General features: G+C 42.8%; 1 protein-coding gene across 2 annotated transcripts in view; it reads right to left on the bottom strand.

The window, feature by feature from the left end:
• Positions 1 to 6707, bottom strand: part of RWDD3 (RWD domain containing 3) — a 31327-nt gene extending 24620 nt beyond the window's left edge. Inside the window, exon 1 of one of the 2 annotated variants that reach the window (XM_032217228.1) lies at positions 6580 to 6707. In XM_032217228.1, coding sequence (XP_032073119.1) covers positions 6580 to 6664 — 85 coding nt within the window. In that variant the 5' untranslated portion in view covers positions 6665 to 6707. The remainder of the gene's footprint in view (positions 1 to 6579) is intronic. The other variant, XM_032217229.1, reaches the window with a different exon arrangement.
• Between the last annotated feature and the right edge of the window lie 18736 nt (positions 6708 to 25443).

The following is a 25443-nucleotide window of genomic DNA, read 5'->3' as shown; positions in this document are numbered from 1 at the left end:
CATTTCACCACCTCGGAAGGATGGAAGGCTGAGTCGACCTTGAGCCGGTGAGATTTGAACCGCTGAACTGGAGATCACAGTCAGCTGAAGTGGCCTGCAGCACTGCACCCTAACCACTGCGCCACCTCGGCTCCTCTCTAACAAAGAATAAGATTATTAAAAATCTTATGATTGAACCACTTCCACATGACCTGCCTCCATAGAATACTGAGGACACCGACAAAAGATGTCAGACACAGAAGTCCTCTCCAGAGAAGCCCTGCCATCAGTTCACACCCTGCTGATGAAAGGGCCAGACACGCTGGGCAGGCCATGTTGCAAAGATGCCAGACCCATCACATCCCCAAACAGCTCCTCTATGGTGAGCTGTCTCAAGGAAAGCGATCGCACGGAGGACAAAGGAAGCGATACACGTAAAGACACATTGAAAGCAAGTCCCTTGAAATTGACACACCACCTCCCAGGAAACCCTGGCACGAGATCGATCGACATGGCGCACGCTGATCCATCAAGGCGGCCAGACATCTGAAGACAGAAGGACAACCACAGCACAAGAGAAGCGAGCACTCCGCAAAGCCACAGCTGCAAATGCTGCAACAATGGTGCTCACACATCTGCCCGACATTTGACAGAACATTTCATGCCCGCATAAGCCTTACCGGCCACCTGTGGACACATCGGGAACAGCCCACAACCTTTTAAAATTTCAACACAACACAATGGATAAACATCATCTCAGCCCTGATAGTACCTGGTTGCCTCCTATCCAAATATTAATCAAAGATCCTGCTTAGCTTCAAAATCCAGACAATATCAACCAGCCACTGCCGCTTGCTGAGGCCAGTGTGTCAATGATCATTTTTTATCACCCTCCCCTAGAAAATTGAGCTACTTTGATGATCCTGTTCTTACTTAAAGAAGTTTATTTATCTACTGTTTCACAAGAACCTACAACAGGCCTCTGAGCAACCCCCAGTTTCCACAGATGTATTTTAAAACCACTGTGCCAGTGGCGGGATTCAGCCAGTTCGCACCTATTCGGGAGAACCGTTTTGGTAACTTTCTAAGTAGTTCAGAGAACCGGTTGATGGAAGAAATCTTATTTTGTTTTTTCCCCACTTTACAGGGCTAATCCTGTAAGGAAGGCAGGAAGGAAACATTCTGGTGTTGTTTCTAGACTAATCTTTTTTTTTTCGTATGAAAAAGGTTTTTATTTTCCACTTTTTCATTTTCATACACTCATATATATATATACTGTGCATAGCCAGAGCCATACAACATTAAACAATAATCGCAGCAATTCCTCTTGTCAACAATACCCAAAAAAATAGAAACCCAATATACCTCTTCCACTCTCCATACACCTCTTTCTTCCACCCCCCTCCAACTTTCTATCTTCCCTCCATCATCCCCCTCTACCCTACTTTGTCTCCCCCTCTACCACTCCTCTCTCCCGATCCACTCCCTCCCTTCCTTCTCACCCTCCCTCCCATCCTCTCTCCCGCCCTCTCTACCCATCTTTCTTCTATCCCACTCCTCCTCCCCTTGGTGTATTTCCACTATTTGTCAATGTACTTAACTTATCCTATTTTTACAGAGAAATTAAAGAAAAACAGTATACATGTGAAGTCGCATTACATTGAATCTAACACATCGTATCTAACCTAGTATATATCCCTCCCTCCCCCCCACCCTTATTACAGACTAATCTTTATTGCCCTGCTTTCAGAAACTGCCTCTCTGTTAACCCTTATTACATTGCAACAGCTAAGGCGAAGCGCCCATCGATGTGAGGTCTACCGCGGTTTTGTGGTGGAACCGAGTGCGTGACCCGTCAAAACCGCGGTCCACTAAAGCGCGCCCGATTAAAGCGCGTACCTGACGTCATCAGCAGCGCGACAAATACGACCGCGGAGAAAAAAGGGCGCTTTAAAAAGCGCTTTTAAAGCAAGCCGATTCACATAAAGGTAAGGGTTAGGTTTAGGGTTAGGGTTAGGGTTAGGGTTAGGTTAAGGGTTAGGGTTAGGGTTACGTTAAGCGTTAGGGTTAGGGTTAGGGTTAGGTTAAGGGTTAGCGTTAGGTTAAGGGTTAGGTATAGGGTTAGGTTTAGGGTTAGGGTTAGGGTTAGGGTTAGGTTTGGGGGGGTTAGGTTTAGATTTACGCGTTAATTTTAAGTTTACCGCTCACAGCGTGCTGTTTTCATCGCGCTGTGATGACGTCACGTACGCGCGTTCGTCGAGCGCTCTTTAGTCTACCGCGGTTTTGTGGTGGAACCATGTGAGTGATGTTGAGTTAGCCACACCCACTCAATCACATGACCACTGAGCCACGCCCACCAACTGGTCATTAGGGCAGAGGACCGGTTGTTAAATTATTTGAATCCCACCACTGCACTCTACCATGAAAATAAAATTCTGACGGAAAGTACGCCAATTTCCTCCCAAGCTAGAGAAGCTAAAGTGTCTTGTTTTGTTTTTTTGCAACATACCAGGATGCATATTTAATGGGCATTAGTGATATTTAGCAGTCTGGTGGTAGAGTCTTGCAGAGCAGTCTGGGGGCTTTCAGTGGCTACCAGCAGCAAAGGAGACTGTTAGGTTCAGCTTACCAGCAGGTGTTGACAGCTAGACAGGGTGGAAGGGCAATGCTTACAAGAGGAAAGGGAATGCGCGGTGTGAACATTTTACATGTTTACAGACGCTCGAGCTGAGAGCAGGGGAAATAAATAAATAAATTTTACATCGAGTAATTTATCCCCATGCCAAGGAGGAAGCGGCGGGGGGGGGGGAACGGTGAGAAAACACACCTCGGAGGAAACTGGTATTACCTCTTGCTCGACATAAACCATGCAAGCTACGGGGGATATAAAAAAAGTCCTCGTAGCCTGTTAAAACGCCAGGTTTTTGAGATGTAAAAAATAAATAAAATCAGGCTAAAAATGAATCACTTCAGAATTCTTTGCCTTCTTTTAATATAACCTATCAGCCATACAATTCGATTGAAAAAGAAACGGAAATCTTTTAGAGGAAAAGAAAGGAATAAAAAAAATTAGAATAATGTTAGCTTTCAAAAACCTGGCATTTTAACAGGGGTGTGTAGACTTTTTACACCCTCTGTATACAGCTAAAAAGGAGAAACGAAACAAAACAAAAAATGAGAGGAGCTGGCAGCATTTTCAAAATATGTTTCAGAACTTAGCCCCCCTGATCAAAAACTGAGCTGTTTCTAAAATGGCTAAATGAGTTTTTACAATGCCAGTCAATCACCATAAAATATAAGGCTGTACAGATTACGTATCTCGTAAACCCTGCAACTCTAAGAGCACCAACACCATAAATATTTTAAAAATGCAGCATAAATAGTCCTTATTTATTGATCACCTTGTTTAGCAACTGTTTGCCGTTACAAGTAACTTTGCAACCCGCCCTCATATTGTGACTTTCACAGGTCTGTATAGAAAACTGAAGTAAGATCATAACTATAGTCACACTTTCACTCAGAGACCTCTTTGCTTAATGACTGAGTTGCTGCTCCCAATTATACTCACTAAATAAGGACAATAGCTGTTCACACAGACACAGACACACACACAGACACACACACACACACAGAGTCTTTCCAATGGTGCTTTCCAATTTGCAGAAAACACTGTAGATCCATCAGTGGCAAACTGCAGCCACAATGGTTCCAATTTTAAGAAGCCATTGACTAGAAGAAGCTGAGCCGAGGTGGCGCAGTGGTTAAAGTGCAGTACTGCAGGCCACTTCAGCTGACTGCTATCTGCAGTTCAGCGGTTCAAATCTCACCGACTCAAGGTTGACTCAGCCTTCCATCCTTCCGAGATGGGTGAAATGAGGACCCAGACTGTGGGGGCAATATGCTGACTGTAAACCGCTTAAAGCCCTATGAAGCGGTATATAAGTCTAACTGCTATTGCTATTGCTAAGAAGAGTGCAAGAGCAGAGAAAACAGCTTTACTGCTTTTAGAAATCTCACTTCTTCCACCCCAGAAGGCAATCTTGCTATCCATGGAGAGATTGTGACCTTCTCTAAATAATTAAATTAAATTAAGTTTTTACAGCCCTAATGCCAGATACAAACAAAACATTGAATAAAAGTAGTATGATATATAGAAGAGAAGAGAAGAGAAGAGAAATTCTTTATTGGCGTCAAGGAATTTGTCGTTGGTGCATACACTCTCAGCGTACATAAAGAAAAATAAAATAGAATACATTCATCAAGAATCGTAAGATACAACACTTAGTGATAGTTATAGAGCCGAGGTGGCGCAGTGGTTAAATGCAGCACTGCAGGCTACTTCAGCTGACTGCTAGTTCAGCAGTTCGACTGTTCAAATCTCACCGGCTCAGGGTTGACTCAGCCTTCCATCCTTCCGAGGTGGGTAAAATGAGGACCCGGATTGTTGTTGGGGGCAATATGCTGACTCTGTAAACCACTTAGAGAGGGCTGAAAGCCCTATGAAGCGGTATATAAGTCTAACTGCTATTGCTATTGCTATTGCTATTATAGGTTACTAATAAGCAATCAAACTATACTAGGAAACAAATAAAACTATATACATTTTAAAGATACAAGCAACATGATTATAGTCATAAGTGGGAAGAGATAGGTACTAGGAAGGAAGAGAAGAATAATGTTAATACAGTCTTAGTAGATAATTTGACAGTTGTGGGGATTAATTGTTTAGCAACTAGACACAAGGACAGTTTTTCCCTGCACGCCATCACTCTGCTAAAGAAATAATTCCCTCACCACTGTCAAACTATTTACTAAGTCTGCACTACTATTAATCTTCTCATCGTTCCTATCACCCATCTCCTCCCACATATGACTGTACAACTGTAACTTTGTTGCTTGTATCCTTATGATTTATATTGTTTCCTAATAGGATTTGATTGCTTATTTGTACCTTATTGACGATCATTAAGAATTGTGCTTTATGATTTGTGACAAATGTATCTTTTAGCTGAGAGCATATGCACCAAGACAAATTCCTTGTTGTGTCCAATCACACTTGGGCCAATCAAGGATTTCTATTCTATTCTATTGAACCTTTGCCTTCAGGTGTTCTAGGTTCTTTATCACAGGAGGTTTTTAAGAAGAAAAAAAAAAAAACTAGGGAGCCACTTATCTGAAATAAGTGGCTTGAATAGGGGGTTGGACTAGAAGACCTCCAATGTCCTTTCCAGCTCTATTCTAGCTGAACCTATATACCATAATTTAAACTCTTTTCCTTTCAAAATGAGTGAGACGAATCAGGTACAAGGGGAAAAAAACTGGAGAGCCACTTATCTGAAAGGGCATCGGGTCTCCTGCTTGAGTAGGGGGTCGACTAGAAGACCTCCAATGTCCTTTCCATTCTGACTGAACCTATATACCGTAATTTAAATTCTTTTCCTTTCAAAATGAGTGAGACGAATCAGGTACAAGGGGAAAAAACTGGAGAGCCACTTATCTGAAAGGGCATAGGGTCTCCTGCTTGAGTAAGGGGTTGGACTAGAAGACCTCCAATGTCCTTTCCATTCTGACTGAACCTATATACCATAATTTAAACTCTTTTCCTTTCAAAATGAGTGAGACGAGTCAGGTGCAAGGGGGAAAAAAACCTGGCTATAAACTGGTTTTTCTTGGCTTCACGTCACTGATTCTTCAAAAGGGAATTCCAACTCACCCACCATGCAAAGAATCAAAGGCCAATTAGAGGGAGAAACGGGGAGCCCGTTTGGGATTTAAAAAGGAAATAAACTATGTTTGCACGTGCAAAAGCTGGAGGCAACTCCTGATGTGGCTTCTTGTGGGGTAGGTTTACCCTAAACTGGATCCCCCAATATCCCCATCCCGTGTTTGCAGATGATGGGGCAGGAATATCACCAGCCACAATATCGGGGATGGTGAGCCTTGTTTTACGGCAGTGTTTCTCAACCTTGGCAACTTGAAGATGTCCGGACTTCAACTCCCAGAATTCCCCAGCCAGCGAATGCAAATGTTGCTGGTCAAGCTTACTCAACGCAGCTTAGGTCCCATAAAGCAAAATATAGTCAGTCCCATATGTTTTTTTTCCATGAAATTAATAACTCTCCTCTCTCTCTCTCCCCAACATTTTTGTTGATCTAAGAAGTGGCAGAAAGTGGACCTCATTGTATTGCAGCCAGTTAGCATGTTTCATATATAGCATTTCATTTTTATGTCTCCAAGCACTGTGGCTATTTAATATGAAAAAGAAAACCAGCCTTAATATTTTAACTTATCCCAAAAAGGAGAATATTAAACCTGGGTGCCAATCAATGCATAATTTTTCATCTTGTAGAACTTGATTTTAAGTGTACAATTATAATTTCCTTAAGAATGTTGCTAGCAATTGAGCCTGAATGATTAATGCAGTGTTTCTCAACCTTGGCCACTTGAAGATGTCCGGACTTCAACTCCCAGAATTCCCCAGCCAGCATTCGCTGGCTGGGGAATTCTGGGAGTTGAAGTCCGGACATCTTCAAGTGGCCAAGGTTGAGAAACACTGTTTTAAGGGGAACCCCTGGTTCTTTTTCTCCTCCATGCAATCACCTGACACTTCCAGCACCTCGCATTCTTCTCGCCCGCAGTAAATAGCTGCAACGGCAGACAGCTCCTCCAAAGCTAACGCCGACATAGCAGCGAGCGACTCCTGGCTGCCTCCCCGCTCCGGCCGCGAGAAGCCGCGTTTCCACTTCCGCCCGCGGTGGGGGGGGGGGGGAAACCAGGGCGGAGGGGGAAATTAAACTTATCTCCACCAGGGGGCGCTGCGCTTCGCTTTCAGCGCTCGACAGCCCGTAAAGGTGAGAGGGTGTTTCCAACCTCTTGCAGTTGAAGAGCGAGTCCCACGTTGCAAAATGATCCAAGATTGCAACGGGAACATGTTCGTTTATCCCCGCTGCCTGATGATGTCCCCGGGGAAGAGATGAGACGAATGATGAATGATATGTTTTGCAGAACTCTACTGGATCCTCTAGTGACACACCAGGCTAGAGAGTGAAAGCAATAGCAATAGCAATAGCAGTTAGACTTATATACCGCTTCATAGGGCTTTCAGCCCTCTCTAAGCAGTTTACAGAGTCAGCATATTGCCCCCAACAACAATCCGGGTCCTCATTTTACCCACCTCGGATGGATGGAAGGCTGAGTCAACCCTGAGCCAGTGAGATTTGAACAGCCGAACTGCAGAACTGCACTCAGCTTGAAGTAGCCTGCAGTGCTGCATTTAACCACTGAGCCACCTCGGCTCTAAAGTGGGCTGGGGTGATTTTTGTGCCAGCCACACTCTCTCTCTCAACCCAACCCAACCCAGCTCACAGAATAGGTGTTGTTGTATGGAAAATAGGAAGGGAAAGGAGCATTGTGCATTGTGTGTGTGTGTTTTCCTCCTTGAGTTATTTGTAAAGGTAATGTTGGAAGACATGTCCATCTGGGTTCAGTTCCAAGTGGGAAGAAAGACACTGGAGACATGGAGGCTGCTTGGAAAGATGGTTTAATGGTGGTGTTGAAAGAAATGTCCTTCTGGGTTCAGTTCCAAGTGGGAAGAAAGACACTGGAGACATGGAGGCTGCTTGGAAAGATGGTTTAATGGTGGTGTTGAAAGAAATGTCCTTCTGGGTTCAGCTCCAAGTGGGGAAAAAGACACTGGAGACATGGAGGCTGCTTGGAAAGATGGTTTATTGGTGGACAGGGACACATGGCTTGAGTCCTGAACAGAAAAGGTGATCACATGCTTCAATGTTGGTGGAGAAGAAGAGAAGGGCTGAGGGAGGGGCTTGCTAGGCTTTTTATAACCTGTTCAGTCCCACCTCTCTGTTTCCTGTTCCTGTGTAAGAAATGTATTCTGATTGGTTGTCAGACTCCCATGGTGCCATGCAGGGGACTACTCTCTAGGCTGTTTTGAATACAGGTATGAGTTCTCAGGTGCCATGTGGAGAGTTGAGTAATATCCCTTTCCCCTGCAGCTGCAGTGGGGAAGTCTTTATTATGTAAAGTGGGCTAGCCTGGCCTTCTCAATGGCCTATTGACAAAGTGTGGATGGGCAGGAAGCTACAGGCAACTATTCTGTCTTTTAAAACATTTTCACATCCAGAGAAACATTCTGCCTTTTCAATATTTCCTAGGATATTTCATTTTTTTCTAGGAGAGGGCTGGATGATAACTTCCCACAGTGGACAGTGTTAGATGGGGCTGAATGAAGAGGCAGGTCAACCAGTTTCCGAGGTCTGTTTATTTACATGCTGGAGAAATAAAGATGGAAGAACTGCCTTGCGGCTCCCTCTTTTAAGGAAGCTGTCCAGCATATTCAGCCACTGTGGCTGTCACAGTGGCTTTAACCAATATTTACATACGTAACAGACAAGATCACATGCCTTAGAGCTCCTGGGTGCTGCCAAGGCTAGTCTGAGTTGCTGTCAAGGTCCTTATCTGTTTGTTATGCTTGGCTTTCAGCCACCGAGGTTTTGGTTTCTTGCTATTAAAGTACATTCCAGTTAAGCTTGTCTCGGCATTCGTTACTGGACGGAGGAGGGGGTCAGAACAACATCTACCTAACAGGGCTGTTGCTGAAAACTATCTTCATTCTGTTGGATGAAGAGGAGAAGAAGCAGGCTGAACCTAGAGCTACCTGTTGTTGAGAGGAGATGGGAAATTAAGAGGATAAAGTTCATGAAGTGTTGTTAATGCAGCAGGTAAATAATTATCTGCATAAAAGTCACTCTCTCTCTCAACCCAATCCACCTCGCAAGGTGGTTGTTGTGGAAAAAGTAGGAGGAGGTAGAAGGATTATGTACCGGTCCAGTATGTTTCCCACCTAGGGGTTATTTATAAAAATAATAAAGGCAAGATAAAAATAAATACTCATATGAGGCATCTTGAAATATGCTAGAATAGTACAATATTAACAATCTGAATAAAGTTGATACATTAACAGTCATTGCCTTATTTTACATTTCAAACTATAAGAATCCTTGAACAATGTGATGTGTTATTGTTAAATTACTAATTGTCGGAAACGATCATAAGGAGGTTTTCAAGGCATCCTTCATCTTGGATAATTCAGGGACAGTTAGGAATATTGGGCTTGAAAGATATTTTCACAAATGTAGAACTCATCAACGAGGTTGCCCAGAGACCACAAAAACCAAATTACTCCTTTTCTTTCATTCTGAAAGAAATGTATATATAGGTAGCTGTTGTGGCCCAGCAGGAGCTGTTGGAGCTGCCACCAGACTCCAACAGCGAGGGGCCCTATGAGTCAGCCCTGGAGGATGTGGAGGACCCTGGACAGGGTTCCGAATCCGAGCAGGGCGCAGAGAGGCTGGTTGGCCACCAGGAGGCGCCTTGGACCAGTGGGGAGGAGACAAGGGATACTGCATTTCTCCCTCCCTCCCTCTCTCTCCCTCTCTCTCTCCCCCTCTATCTACCTACCTATCTATCTACTCTCTCTCCCTACCTACCTACTGTATTTCTCTCTCTCTATCCCTCTATCTACCTACCTACCTACTTTCTCTCCCTCCCTCTCTACCTACTATATTTCTTTCTCTCTCTCCCTCTATCTACCTTCCTACCTACCTATTCTCTCCCTCCCTACCTACCTACTGTATTTCTCTCCCCCCCATCTCCCTACCTACCTCCTCTCTCTCTCCCCCTACCTACCTTCTGTATTTCTCTCTCTCTCTCTCTCTCTCTCTCTCTCTCTCTCTCTCTCCCTCTACCTACCTACTTACCTACCTACTCTCTCTCTCTCCCTATCTACCTACTGTATTTCTCTCTCTCTCTCCCTCTCTGTCCCTCTATCTACCTGCCTACTTTTTATTTTAATTTGCCTCTTCAAAACCTCGGTGTGCCTTATACTCTGAAAAATACGGTACTTGCCACAGTTGCAGCATCCCCAACAATACGATGTGATAGGCACCACTGAAACGTGATGAAATGATTATCACGATTGGCACATAACACTGTAAACTTACTATTATTCAAAGGGAGCAGGATGGAAGTGTTGCGTTGTATATAAATAAAATATGCAAGAACTGGAGAACTTAAATCCTGTTTAAAGTGTAAGAGTGTTACATCAGAGTAAAAGTGATACATCGGTGATACATGGGCAGGGAGAAGGTAGAGATAACAGAAGTTCTTTATGTGTCAGATGAACAATTCAGAAGTTGATGTAGGAATAAGTAGAATTAAGTTTGTAACACAACAGGAACACACAAGCAGTAAAAGTATTCATCTTCTGTATAAAAAAGAATTGAAACTTTCATGACAAACTTTTTTACTGATGCATTCCTGCTTTTCCTTTCTGTCCTTTGTTTTTTTTTTTTTAATACATTTCAATATTTTTTAAACCCAGTCAATGTAAATGTCTTTTAAACTGACACTATCTAAAAATACCGAGGTTCCCGTGCATAGGTTCCTGCACTATGACATTTGGAAGTCATCAAATGAGACAGCATAATGTCAGTTTGATATTTGTCACCCTATGCAAATATCAGCTTTGTGTCAAAGATTAAATCCCATCTAAATGTAATGCATTTTCTTGTAGTCACCAACTTGTGAAAATGTTAAATATTTAAATTTGAGATGAATATCTATTCTTGATCTTCATACCGAATTATTAGTAAGTAAGGCAAAATCCCTTTTCCATTAAAATAATAATAATAATAATAATAATAATAATAATAATAATAATAATAATAATAATTACAAGTGAAGCAAACAGTTGAAGAAGAAAAACATGCACTGGCTGATTATTTAAAAGAAAGTCAAGAACATCTATTAATCGAAGTAAAGAACAAAAATCTACTGAAGGCCCAACAGACGAAACAAGAATACAGAAAAGATGTGATAAAATCAAGAATGGAGAGTTGGCAGAACAAAGCACTGCATGGCCAATTTCTGGAAAAAATAAAAGATAAAGTGGACAGTGAACAAACTTGGTTATGGTTAACAACAGGTACATTAAAGAAAGAAACAGAGTCACTAATCCTGGCTGCGCAAGAACAAGCTATCCGCACAAATGCCATTAAGGCCAAAATCGAAAAATCCTCTGATGATGCCAAATGCAGACTTTGCAAAGAAGCTGATGAAACTGTTGCTCACATACTCAGCTGCTGTAAAAAAATCACGCAGACTGATCATAAATTGCGGCACAATTCAGTAGCACAAATGATCCATTGGAATTTGTGCAAAAATTATAATATTAAAACAGCAACAAACTGGTGGGAACATCAGCCTGAAAAGGTCACCGAAAATCAGATGGTCAAGATCTTGTGGGATTGTCACATAAAAAAGGACAAAATACTGGCGCATAATACAACAGACATCACACTGGTTGAGAAAAACAAGGTCACAATCATATACATTGCAATACCAGGTGATAGCAGGGTCAATGAGAAGGAATGTGAAAAAATCTCAAAATACCAGGACTTAAAAATCGAATTTCAACGACTATGGCACAAACCAGCAGTGGTAATTCCAGTGGTAATTGGCACACTGGGTGCTATTCCAAAAGCACTGGAATTACATTTAAAACAGTTAAAAATTGACAAAATCACCACCAGTCAAATGCAAAAAGCCGCACTGCTTGGATCTGCACGCATATTACGGAAATAGGTTACGACCTCCTAGGCCCCTGGGTGGGGCCCGACTAGTAATCAATGCCAAATCCAGTGAAACAATTGGCCGCTGTGATACAATTGCATAATAATAATAATAATTCCCCTAATATTATTAGCAGTTCAATTTGCTGGCCTGTCAGAATGGTATGCGCCTGGCTCACCATATCCTATAATGCAAGGTGCTGTTGTTGTTTGCAATAAACAGAAAGCTAGATTTTCCTTTCAACCATCTTCACAGAAAAATGAGAGCCGTGTCACCCCCAAATCCTCATTCTCTACAAGGTTTTTTTTTTTTGTAGAAAATATGAAATGGGGACCTTCCTGTAAACCAGTGTTTCTCAACCTTGACCACTTGAAGATGTCTGGACTTCAACTCCCAGAATTCCCCAGCCAGCATTCGCTGGCTGGGGAATTCTGGGAGCTCCACCCACCACCCAGGCCGTTACAGCACAAAACAGCAACGGACCGACAGCCAACACCAATCAGCACCAATCTACCAATCATGATACAGCCTCACATCCAATCAATCCACTTACTGAAACAACGCCAGCACTCCACACCCACCCACCAAGATTTATAGAAAGATGGCAGCTCCAACCACGCTTTAAGCCGAAAACACCACCTGAGGATGGCAAGTGAGACCTCATTGAAACATTGCCAAGACAATCTCAATCTTATATGGGAAAAGACCTGAATATAACAAGACCAGTGTGTGTGTGTGTTTCTGTGTTTCTGTGTTTCTGTGTTTGTGTGTGTGTGTGTGTGTGTGTGTGTGTGTGTCTGTATTTTCATCGGAATAAACCCCATTGCATCTTCTCCTGAGTAGCATTGAATCAGATTTTACTACTAATACACAGTGGGGTAATTTACTCATTACATTGCTGTTGTAAGTGCAATTCTGAACTTAAGCTTTAATATTCTGCTGGAAAAGTTTTAGAATACTGTTTTATAGACCTACCCGTAAGCATCCATTTTAATCAAATGTGTGCTTGTCACATTAACTTTCTGTTACTGCAAACTCTAAAAAATTAATGGAGACTTCTCACTTGCTGCTGAATGCAATTTTAGAGAACATATGGTAAGCTTATACAGTGGTAATTTTATTTGCAACCTGAGTCTCATTACTTAATCATTCCCTTCAAAGAAAATGTCACTATTTCCACACAGAGAAACTTTCAAATCCTGCTATCGTTAAGATTAGTTCCTGTTATTTCAGGGTAATCAGTTAAAATTTCCACAAGTATAGATATTTTTTAAAGTCTTTGATAGTAAACCTTACTAATACTTCAAAGAAACGTATATAAGTTCACTACAGGGCCATTTTTACTTGTGTCCGTATTTGATGTGTCTATAACAGGAAATTGGGCATGGAGGATTAATTGTGAAAAACAATATTTCAAATCTTGCCCAGAAAAATCTGGGAATCACCTCTTTCCCTATGGAAGTAACGCTGTTAACATCTTCCAGAGGTAGCTTATGTTATTTTATTTCCCCACCAAGGCACTGTGATTAAATATGGGATGCTGGATCAATAAAGAAAGTATTGAGCAATCCAAATGCAACCTCAGTCATTCCCCTTTTATATACCTTTTATTTCTAAACATATAAAGCGAAGAATGCTGGGTGCAAGCAATCAGAGCCACTCATAAATAGCTAAAGAAAGTAACTTTATTATCTGCCACTTAAATTATAAGAATCTTCTCAGATTTCTCATCTTGCCCTGGGAACAACTGATAAGCCAGCGGTGTGCAGCAGCAGCCAAAAAAGTCAATGCAATCCTAAATTGCATTAACAGAGGGATACAATCAAGATCAAGTGAGGCACTAATACCACTCTATAAAGCCTTAGTAAGACCATACCTAGAGTACTACATCCATTTTGGTCACCACACTGTTCTGACCCCCCTCTACACCAAAGCGAGACAAAGATACTTGAAAGATTTATTAACACACAAACTAGACCTTGGCAGCAATCCAGCACAGACCAGACCTTGGCAGCAATCCAGCCTGCCAAGAGAGCCACAATAGCTTCTCCAGCTCTAGTAAATTCGTTGATTCCTACGACGAGCATGTGGAAAGCCATTCCTTTTATAGTCTTGAGAGGAGCCTAATTACCACCAGCTGAGTTCAATTATCTCCTGTAACTGCGTAACTGTTCTTTACGCCTATTAGCCCTCTATTGCCAGGCATCCAGGACCAACTCCCTTGTCTCCTCCCCACTGCTCCAATGCATGATGTCAGGATCACACTCCCTTGTCTCCTCCCCACTACTCCAAGGCTTGACTTCGGGAGCACACTCCCTTTGGCTCTCACCGCTGCTCCAGGCCTCAGGCGCCTCCTGGTGGCCCACCAGCCTCTCCGCGCCCTGCTCAGTGTCGGAACCCTGTCCAGGGTCCTCCACATCTTCCAGATCCGACTCATAGGGCCCCTCGTTGTCGGAGTCTGGTGGCAGCTCTAATGGCTCCTGCTGGGCCACAACACCACACTATAAAAAGATGTTGGGACTCTAGAAAAAGTGCAGAGAGCAACCAGGATGATTAGGGGACTGGAGACTAAAACATATGAAGAACGGTTTCAGGAACTGGGAATGGCTAGTCTAGTGAAGAGAAGGACCAGGGGAGACATGATAGCAGTGTTCCAATATTTCAGGGGCTGACACAGAGAGGAGGGGGTCAAGCTATTTTCCAAAGCACCTGAAGGCCACACAAGGAATAATGGATGGAAACTGACCAAGGAGAGATTCAACCTAGAAATAAGGAGGAACTTTCTGACAGTGAGAATAGTCAACCAATGGAACAGATTGCTTTCAGAAGTTGTGGGAATTTCATCACTTGAGACTTTCAAGAAGAAATTGGACTGCCATTTGTCAGAAATGGTGTAGGGTCTCCTGCTTGAGTGTGTGGGGGGGTGTTGACTGGATGACCTAGAAAATCCCTTCCAACTCTGTTAATCTGCTCATCTCCATTTCTTAGCTGAAAGAGCTAGCATTGTCCAAAGACATTTCCGTGGTCATGTGGCAGGAAACACTGTTATCTTCCCACCAAAGTGATACCAATTTATCTTGCATTTACACGTTTTTGAATTGCTAGATGGGCAGAATCTGGGGCGAGTAACGGGAACTCACCCTGTCACACAGTGCTCGAGTCTCAAACCCGGGCTTTAACCACTGAGCCATCATGCCTCCTTCCCAACACACAGAGACTTAAACTGAGATAGCTGTGATAAAGATAGCTTTATGCAAAACTATAAAGCATGACTAACCTTTCTCATAAGCACAGTAATCATTATTATAAATACTAGTTCTTTTCCTTCACCCATTCATCAATAATGCTTGCGTCACAGGTATGCAAAGCAGGTATGAGGTCAGATGAAATCGATGAGTTTATGCACAACTACACATAAATGGAGCCTTTGCTCTGATGGTCTGATGAATTTTTAAAAGGTTTATTTTCTGAGTGTATATAATTTTGCCTGTTGGCAGCCTGAAGAGGGCTGTAGTGTTGTTGTGAGAAGCTTTGTCTTTTTGTTGTAAGAAATCTGCCGTTGCTATTGTTGTCTGAGAGAAGCCTTTCATTATAACAAATTTCCCTTTTTTGATATGAGAGCAAACACTCTCTTCATCATTGCTTTTGTTATTCTCTTTTACAAGATTCTGAAACGGTTCCTTCTTGTTGACATGCCTTGTTATCAGCTCCTTGTAATAATCTGAGACAGGTTTGTTGTTGACAATTCATTCTATCGCTTTCCTTGCGTTGTTGACATCCTGACCCAGCCTTTTCCTTCTTATTATTCCTATTTTTGGTGTTTTTTGCAATCTGGCCAGCATTGCTCAAGCCATTTGCAGTGTTCTATGATTCCACTTAACCGGAAAAATGGCTACCAATTATACCTATTTATAGGGGATTTTTTTAAAACCCAACCTTTTTTTTTCATATATAACTGTTCTGACCCCCCCCTCCTCTGTCCAGTAACGAAAGCCGAGACAAGCTTAATTGGAATGTCCTTTAATAACAAGACTAGAATCTCGGTGGCTGAAAGCCAAGTAAACAAACAGATAAGGACCTTGGCAGCAATTCAGACAAACCTTGGCAGCAATCCAGCCGGCCAAGTTAGTTACGTTCTCTTTAGTCAATGCGTTGACTTCTGCAAGAAGGGCGTGTCACAAGCAGTCTTATTTATAGTCTGGAGAGGAGCCTAATGACCATCAGCTGAGTGTAATTACCTCCTGTAATTACATAGTTGTTCTTGACGCCGAATAGCTCTTCGACGGCATGCATCCCGGAACAACTCACTGTTGGTTTCTGGATCACTCTCCCTTGTCTCCTCCCCACTGATCCAAGGCTCAGGTGCCACCTGGTGGCCCACCAGTCTCTCTGCGCCCTGCTCGGAGTCGGAACCCTATACAGGGTCCTCCACATACTCCAGGGCCGATCCTTAGGGCCCCTCGCTGTCGCAGTCTGGTGGCAGCTCCAACGGCTCCCGGTGGGCCACAACATTTAACTAAAGGTGGTGAATATACCTAATACTCATTCCTCCTCCTGTTTTCTCCATAATAACAACTCTGTGAGGTGAGTTAGGCTGAGAGAGAGTGATGGGCCCAAAATCCCTCAGTTGGCCTTCATTCCTAAAGCAGACTAGAACTCAGTCTCCTGGGTTTTAAACACTAGATCAAACTGGTGCAATGTTATGTAGCTGTTCTGACCCCCTCCTCCGTCCAGTAACGAAAGCCGAGACAAGCTTAATTAGAATGTCCTTTAATAACAAGACTAGAATCTCGTTGGCTGAAAGCCAAGCAAACAAACAGATAAGGACCTTGGCAGCAAGTCCGACAAACCTTGGCAGCAATTCAGACAAACCTTGGCAGCAATCCAGCCAGCCAAGTTAGTTACGTTCTCTTTAGTCAATGTGTTGACTTCTGCAAGAGGGGCGTGTCACAAGCAGTCTTTTTTATAGTCTGGAGAGGAGTCTAATGACCATCAGCTGACCGCTATTACCGCCTGTAATTGCGCAATTGCTCCTGACGCCGAGTAGCTCTTCGATGCCGTGCATCCAGGAACAGCTCACTGCTGGCTTCTGGATCACTCTCCCTTGTCTCCTCCCCACTGGTCCAAGGCTCAGGTGCCAACTAGTCTCTCTGCCCCCTGCTTGGAGTCGGAACCCTGTCCAAGGTCCTCCACCTCCTCCAGAGCCAACTCAGAGGGCCCCTCGCTGTCGGAGTCTGGTGGCAGCTCCAACGGCTCCTGCTGGGCCACAACACGTAGCATATAGTGTAATATAATGTATAATGTCATACAGAGGTCCCCAACCCCTAGGCCATGGAACGGTACCGGTCCATGGCCTGTTAGGAACTGGGCCACACAACTGGAGGTGAGCAGCAGGTAAGCGAAACTGCTCATGTGGGGGATCTAAGTTATATGCTCTTCTCCCCCTCCCCTTGCATGAAAAAATTGTCTTCCATGAAACCGGTCCTTGGTGCCAAAAAAAATTGGTGACCGCTGATGTAATATAATGTAATGATGTCTGACACTCAGTGGAACCTATTGGCTATATACATGGAATATTTGATCAGCCTTTCTCCCTTCCAATCCTTCTGATTCCACTTTAAAATACTTACGAGAGCGTGACTGGCCCAAAGTCAGCCAGGTGGCTTTCATGGTTAAGGTGGGACTTGAATTCACAGCCTCCCGCTTTCTAGCCTGGTGCTTTAGCCATTAGACCAAACTGGTTCTAACAAGAAGGTTTAGTTCTTACACCCCGGCTCTCCTCATATTTTGGGTGCCCGGCCATCGGCCCCCATTTACAGCTGCTTGAAGCATCCTGTCCAGTGGTGGGTTTCAAAAATTGTTCGAACCTACTCTGTGGGTGTGGCCTCCTTTGTGGGAGTGGCTTGCTGCCCATGTGACCAGATGGGAGTGGCTTGCCACCCATGTGACCTGATATGAAATTATGAATTAGTACTTAGGTCGGTCCAAGTAGCTATTCAGAAACTCTGGCATTGAAGCATGCAGGTCTTAAAGCTGTCAAGTTACAAGACCCTTGCACCCCTAACCCTTTAGAAAAAAAAACCTAGGGGTCTTCAAACCTGACAGCTTTAAGACTTGTGGACTTCAACTCCCAGAATTCCTCCTCCAGTCATGTTGGCTCAGGAACTCTGGCATTGAAGCATGCAATTCAGTGGTGGGTTTCAAAAAATTTTGGAACCTCTTCTGTAGGTGTGGCCTGCTTTCCGGGTCCACTAGTGGAACCTCTTCTAACCGGTTCGGTAGATTTGACGAACCGGTTCTACCGAATAGGTGCGAACTGGTAGGAACCCACCTCTGATCCTGTCATTATATTGCTGCAATCTGTTATTGTTTTGTGGAAACCAGCATCTATTTCCTGTTTCCAGCAAAAAACAAAAACAAAACCCACCTCGCGGAGAACAGTGGGTTAGTTTAACAACCACAGTGCTTACTTTATGACTGCAGTATTCACTTTACAAACATGGCATTCACTTTATGACCACTTTCAAAAAGGCCATAAAATCAGGCACAGTTACACACAGTGGCCCTCTTTATGACCACCACAATCAAAATTGCAGGCTCAATTATGCTCATAAGTCAAGGTCTACCTGTAATATACATTCTCACCACACACCAGAGGTGGGTTCCTACCAGTTCGCACCTATTCGGTAGAACCGGTTCGTCAAATCTACCGAACCGGTTAGAAGAGGTTCCAGCAGTGGACCCAGAAAGCAGGCCACACCTACAGAAGAGGTTCCAAAATTCTTTGAAACCCACCACTGGTCCTTGGATATGATTATTCTACACTATCATGCTCATATTTATAAAACTCAGTGCCTCTGTGAAAGGTAAGGATGACTACTGCATTTGTGGTGCAATCAGAACATTGCGTGTGCTGAAGTTGTTTTAACGCAAACCAAAGATGCCTTTTAAAAAACAAGTTTACATCATATTCTTATGCATGCCAGTGCTGTGTGTGAGGTAATTTAAGGTGGTTCTGACAAGTGTCGTCGGCATCTTCATATCCGGTCACATGGGCAGCAAGCCACTCCCACAAAGGAGAATAATGTAGAATAATCATATCCATGGACCAGTGGTGGGTTTCAAAAAACTTTGGAACCTCCTCTGTAGGTGTGGCCTGCTTTCCGGGTCCACTGGTAGAACCTCTTCTAACCGGTTCGGTAGATTTGATGAACCGGTTCTACCGAATAGGTGCGAACTGGTAGGAACCCACCTCTGGTGGGAACTCATAAATATATTTAGATGAACCTCAGTGTCTGGTATATCAAGACACTTTTCATGGGAATATTTTAAAAAGATTTGAAACCACGTTACATAAACCATTACGAAGGAAAGTAGTTTTGCTCATTTTTTGTAAAAAAAAAAAAAAATGACAATTATACAAGCAACCAGCCTGTTTTATGGAGAGTAAATGGTTCTACAATATAAAGGTTAAAGCTGATTTAAAGGTTGTAAATATAGCTTTAATGTTTTTTGTGTGGCTTCTGAACTCTAAATATATGACGACCTATTATGACATTTCTGGAAGTAATGCGATCACAATAGCATCTTCCTGAGGAAATAATTCATGTCTATAATTTAAGAAAGGTCAGGTTTAAGTCAAGACCATCTGTAACTTCATGAACAGGAGGTTTCATTTCATTTTTTTTTAAAAAGCTGCATAATTGTCATTTTCACCAAGGAAGAGAGTTCCTTAATTTTGTAAGGTAGACTTAATCATTTATTTCTGAGTAAATGGCACACAGCTGCTAACATATTCCTTAATGCCTTAAATGTGTATGACAAAAGACTCCACTTTTTGATGGGAAGCGACTTAAGGAAATTATGAATTCAAAAAACAATATGTCGTTTCATATTATGTGTAAAGACAAAGAAACTAAATGAAGTGTTGTGACAAATGACAAATGCCTTTGCAGAAAATTACACTTCTAATTATAATCATTCATACTCTTGGCTCCAACAATCATGTTAGGTGCAGCTATATTTATAGATAGAAGGCAGGTACACATGGGCCTCTAAATATTGTAGATTTTTTCCATCAATTTGGACTTCATGGCAACTTCCCGAAGCCAAAGAGAAGCAGGCAAAGCTGTAGGACCTCAGGGATTGGCACCAGAGTTCACAGGATACTAAATTATTATTATTATTATCCACTTTTAACGACCTCATAGTCCCTTGCAGGGTGGAGTGGGCAACTGAATAAAGCTGAGTGGTTACTGGCCGGATGCCCGTCCTGTCACCAATGCAGAGGTTTTTTTTCCCAGCAGAATTATTCCCAGTGTGCCCAGAGAGAGAAATATCTGCCTCTACCTAGGATCAAACTCACACCCTCCGCACCATTCTCACAGGATACTGAATGTCTGGGTAATATTACTAAGCAAATAGAAAAGAAGTGGATCATACAAGTAGCCCTTGAATTAGAAACCCAATTAGGATCAGAATTTCTATTGCTAAGCAAGACACTTGTTAAGCGAGTTGCACTCAATATTATGGCTTTTGCCACAGTTGTTAAAACAAACCACTGCAGTCATTAAGTGAATCATGCAATTATTAAGCAAATCCAATCTTAGCATTGCTTGTCGGACACCAGCTGGGAAAGTTGCAAATGGCAATCACATGATCCTGGGACACTGCAACTGTCAGGCCTGCAATTATATTCCTTTTAGAATTTTGGCCTGTCACACTTTCTCTTTTTCATTATGCTGTTTCATTGGTATAGTTGATGGGAGGGGGGAATAGACAGGAGTAGGATTGTGGAATGTATTGTCAACATTCTTTACTAGAAGCCAAGGTCATCTTTTGTCTCCACACTTTTACACCTGACCAGAAGCAGCTGGATGGAGACGCCAGCGTGGAAGAAGATTGGACCATGTGATGGATTGTGGGTGTGGGGACAAGATCATGAACTTTTAACTGGGTGGGATTCTGATGTCATTTCCAGAACTGGGATTAACACAGATGTGCTAAGATATCTGCTTTATTAAATTGGAACTTTAAGGATCATTTTGCCTTGGATTCTGATTTAATTCTACATGATACTTGGAACGCTGACATTATCCCAATTCTCTCTTCAAAATAAATCACCAGCACCCTCTCCCTCACAGGGGGGCTGGTGAGGGTTGCTGTTTTCCCAACGCTGAGTCACTCGGTCAGCGTAAAATATCAGCGAACAATTAGGAGCAAGACAACTGGTCAGACTTGCTACCCTTCGCCGAAGTTGACACCATATCTGTTTCCAAAATCATATGGCAGCTACTGGGGATCCTGCCAGATGAACCCAAGAAATGCTTTAAAGATGCAATTGCTTTAAGGGGTTAAAGGTATACACTACCTTTACATCTCCATGGAATTAAAACTTCTTTTTCCGAATTAATTCTAAAGCACTACAGAGTCTTGCCATTTAAGCCAATGTCCTATGTTGCGTAGCAGCGGACCAGATGAAATGTAGAATTTTAAAGCAGGAAAAAAAGGAAAAGGTTCTGTTCCTTCCTTTACTTTTACATACTTCTATCACATCCATCTTGCCGCTTCTTTAAAAAGCCACAAACAATGGACCTTTTCCTTATGGGAATTCCTCCAGTCTTCAAGAATTAGAGCTGTTGTTCCATAGATTTCCATATATTTATCGTATTGCACACGTCCTTATCAAATATTTTGCCTAATGATTTCTAGCATGAAAATTCCCCCCTTTTTTCCCTCTTGTACTGCAACTGGTTATTTTTACTGAGCTTTTCAGAATCCCTTTCCTGGTCTGTGAATGCCGATCATCATCCAACAGTGTGTGGATTTCACATGTTGCTTTGTTATCTTCTGAATTCAGCCTAAATCCAGCAGAGGGAAAATGCTTTGTAGGCAAAGCAGACTTCAACAAAGCAGACAGCTGATGCAGCCTTCAGTCAAGATACAGCTTTTGAATCTGATGGTGATGTGCATTCAGACTGGGACTATTAGCTGCCTTTGAAAAGAGGACGGGAACAATTTACACATAGGGGCTTGCTGTTCTCAGCTTATGATGTCACTTCATTATGAATCATTAGGTAACTTCATTATGTCACATCCAAGTCTTTCCCTTTGATCACCAAAGGTGGCCTTCATCTGATCCCTTGAGGGAAGAGGCCTTATGTCATCACTTCAAAGTGCTAGTCGTAACTTATAAAGCCCTTCATGGTATTGGACCTGGGTACTTGAGAGACCGCCTGCTGCCAATTACCTCCCAAAGACCCGTCAGATCTCACAGGGTCGGCCTCCTCCGGGTTCCGTCCACCAGCCAATGCCATCTGGCTACTACCCGGGGGAGGGCCTTCTCTGTAGCAACTCCGGCCCTTTGGAATGAACTCCCCGCGGAGATCCGGACCCTCACCTCCAGGCCTTCCGGAAAGCCGTCAAAACCTGGCTGTGCCGGCAGGCCTGGGGTTGATGAGTTCCCCTCCCCTCTCGACTGGTATGGCTGTGTGATTTTCATGTATTTTAATTATGTGTACTGTTGTTTATGTTCCCTTTCCCCCCTGAGTTGTTCGCTGCCCTGAGTCCCTCCTGGAGAAGGGCGGCATACAAATAAACCAAATACAAATACAAATACTTCCAGAAAATACAATAAACTTATTTTTTGCTTGAAGTCAAGAAGTGTCATCGTCCCTACTCTGAGTATGTTATTGCCTTGGGAGTCCTCTGGTCTGAAGAGATGAGCAGCCATATACATTGAGCAATAAAATAAATATTTTATTTTACATTTTTATCCCTTTATTACTTTTACTCAAGGTGTATAATAATGATTCTTGCTCCAACAACCCTGTGAGCTGAGTTGGGCTGAGGGGGACTGGCCCAAGGTTGCCCAGCAGGCTTTCATACCTAAAGAGGAATTAGAGCTGAGTGCCTTAACCACTAGACTGAACTGGCTCCCTATTAATGTTAGTCATCCAATACCTTTCTCTCCCAGTTGTCTCCGTATTAATATTTGGTTTCAAGACTTTCTTTCATATTGTCACCTTCTCATCTTCCTGTTTCTGAAACAAACTTCTCTCTGGGTTTTTAAGCAAGATAAGAAAAGCTGATCTCTTCTGTTTTACTTGGGGAAAGATAGGCGTGCACAACTGTAAAATTTGAGAGGCTGCCCACAAAGAAGAGGGGGGTCAACCTACTTTTTAAAGCACCAGAAGGCAAGACAAGAAACAATGGATGGAAAACTAATCAAGGAGAGAAGCAACCTAAAAATAAGAAATTTCCTAACAGTTAAGAACAATTAGCCAGCAGAACAGCTTGGCTTCAGAACTTGCGAGGGCTCCATCACTGGAGGCTTTCAAGACACTGGACAGCCACTTGTCTGCAATGGTATAGGGCAGTGGTGTCAAGCTCACAATGTCAATGTATCTTCACATGACATATCAGGACTTTTTTCTTCTTCAATAAACCATGCATGGGCATGGCCAGCCAGTGATGCATCTGGCCCATGGGCCAGGAGTTTGACAACTCTGGTATAGGGTCTCCTGTTTGAGGAGGGGATTGGAATAGAAGACATCCAAAGTCCCTGTTATTCTGTTAAAATAGGTTCAAGTTGAATGGCCTCACTTTTAGATTGCATTTCCACATTTTTGAAAGACAAAACTGGGCTTTTGTTGCTTATTAGCTAGTTTACATAACATTATTAATTCTCCCAAAACCAGTGCTTCTCCAGCATATTCAGATTCTATTAGATCTGGTGAGCTGCATAATCATGAAGGTCTGAGTCTTTTGTAGGATTGTTTCTTGTAGAATCTTATGTTTAAATCCGCTTGCCTACCATAACACCTACCATCTCAAATTGGAACAGTACGATTCATCAATATACTGCAAAACAGAACAGGGTAAAAATAGACAACATCACAGCAAGTTTTATGGTGACCCAACGTAGGGTGGGTAGGGCTATAACTGAAATAAGGTATTAAGAAGGCAATTCCAAACTTCTGGATACATGGATATCAGCTCATCTAAAATTTCAAATTTGTATGAGATTATGCTACTGACGTGCTAGCCTATCAGCGCAAAATTCATGCACTGAACTTTCCATTTTCTGATTATTATTTTCATATTATGCAGTCTCTACAAACTGTACCCTAAAGCTTCTATTCTCAATTCTTCATGTCATGTAAACAAAAGTATTTCGTTAAATCATTTCTTCCAGGGCAAAGCAATACACGGAACCTCACTACTTTAGAAAACGTAATTAACATAAAACATTTTTGAACCAATGAGATAAAGCAAAGTTTATTAAAATATAATAATCTTATCTATTATTCTACCAAAACATAACTGAATGCAGTAATTTATACTGTACATCTCTGGGTGTCTGGGTATACTTTATACCATACATAAAGTTATCTAAGAATAAGACATTGCATAGCATGTACATTGTTTTGTGAACATACCTGAAAATAAAAGATGAAACATTGTATAAATTGTCATTTATATTTATTACTATGTGACTTCTGTCTTATTAAGAATTAAAGCCAATAGGAAGTTGCAAATCCCAGTCGTAACAAAACTTTCCTTGTGGCGCACGTTGCATCATGTGACGTTTTGTCCCTTTGCAGAGCTGGGGTGGGCGTGGCCTGCATGTGACGCATCTGGCCCGTAGGCTGCCAGTTTGACACCCCTGTGTTAGGCGACTTGCAAGCAGGCCAGGCAGATGAGTGTTCCAATATGCAGGTTGGTATAGGATAGTGTTAACAGCAAGATGCAAATTCAGGAAGGTGGGTGGGGGTGGATGCTGCAGCGCGGAATGGGTGTGTGTGTGCTGCAACACAGTACAAATGGAAGCAGATGGCCGTAGTATGGCATGGGTACGGGGGTTGCTGTGGCACAAGTGTAGACAGAGGGTGGGTACTACAGCATGGCACAATTGTGTGTGTGTGTTTGTGCTGCAGCATGGCATAAATTCAGGCAGATCATGAATATTTGCTGCCTGAAGGTGCCTCGGGAGAAAAAGTAGCAGTAGGAGGAGCAACTTATTGGACCAATTAACGGCCTCTTACTGGCTTCCCCATTGATTTTGCTTGTGGGAGCCATCAGGGCAGAGAAGGTGGCAAAAGACGGTCCCAGGACCATGGGACACTGCAACCATTGTTAAGTACGAGCCAGTTACCAAGCACCTGGATCACAATCCTACCATTGTGGGGATGCTGCAGTGGCTGTTGGTTCAAGACTCCCTGATTTAGAGCATTGTAACTTTTCAACAGAGTTCTGTGCACCTCCGCGTAGTCACGCCAGCCACATGACCACAGAAGCATCTTTGGACAATGCTTGCTCCCTCAGCTAGGAAATTGAGATGAGCACTCCCCTGGAGTCGGCTACAGCTTTACTTTTTTAAAAAAGACTTTGAATAGTCATTGAATGAGTGGTCGTAACCCAAGGACTACCTATAAGATACAGGAAGTCCTTAACTTACAACAGTTCACTTAGTGACCAAAGTTACAACAGCACTGAAAAAAGTGACATAACCGTTTTTAAAACTTATGACGGTTGTGGCATCCCCATGGATGCAAGATCAAAATTCAGATGCTTGGCTACTGACTCACATTTATGACAGTGGCAGTGTCCCAGAGTCATGTGGCCCACCTTTTGCAACCTTCTGACAAAGTTAATGGGGAAACCAGATTCACTTTACAACCATGTTACTAATTTAATAACTGCAGCGATTCACTTAAGAAATGTGGCAAGAAAAGTCATAAAATGGGGCAAAACTCACTTAACAAATGTCTAATTTGAGGCTCAATTGTGGTCATAAGTTAAGGAGTACCTGTA

Source organism: Thamnophis elegans, chromosome 5, assembly GCF_009769535.1.
Source record: "Thamnophis elegans isolate rThaEle1 chromosome 5, rThaEle1.pri, whole genome shotgun sequence".
In the NCBI taxonomy this organism is placed as follows: Eukaryota; Metazoa; Chordata; class Lepidosauria; order Squamata; family Colubridae; genus Thamnophis; species Thamnophis elegans.
This window is presented reverse-complemented; position numbering and strand designations above follow the sequence as displayed.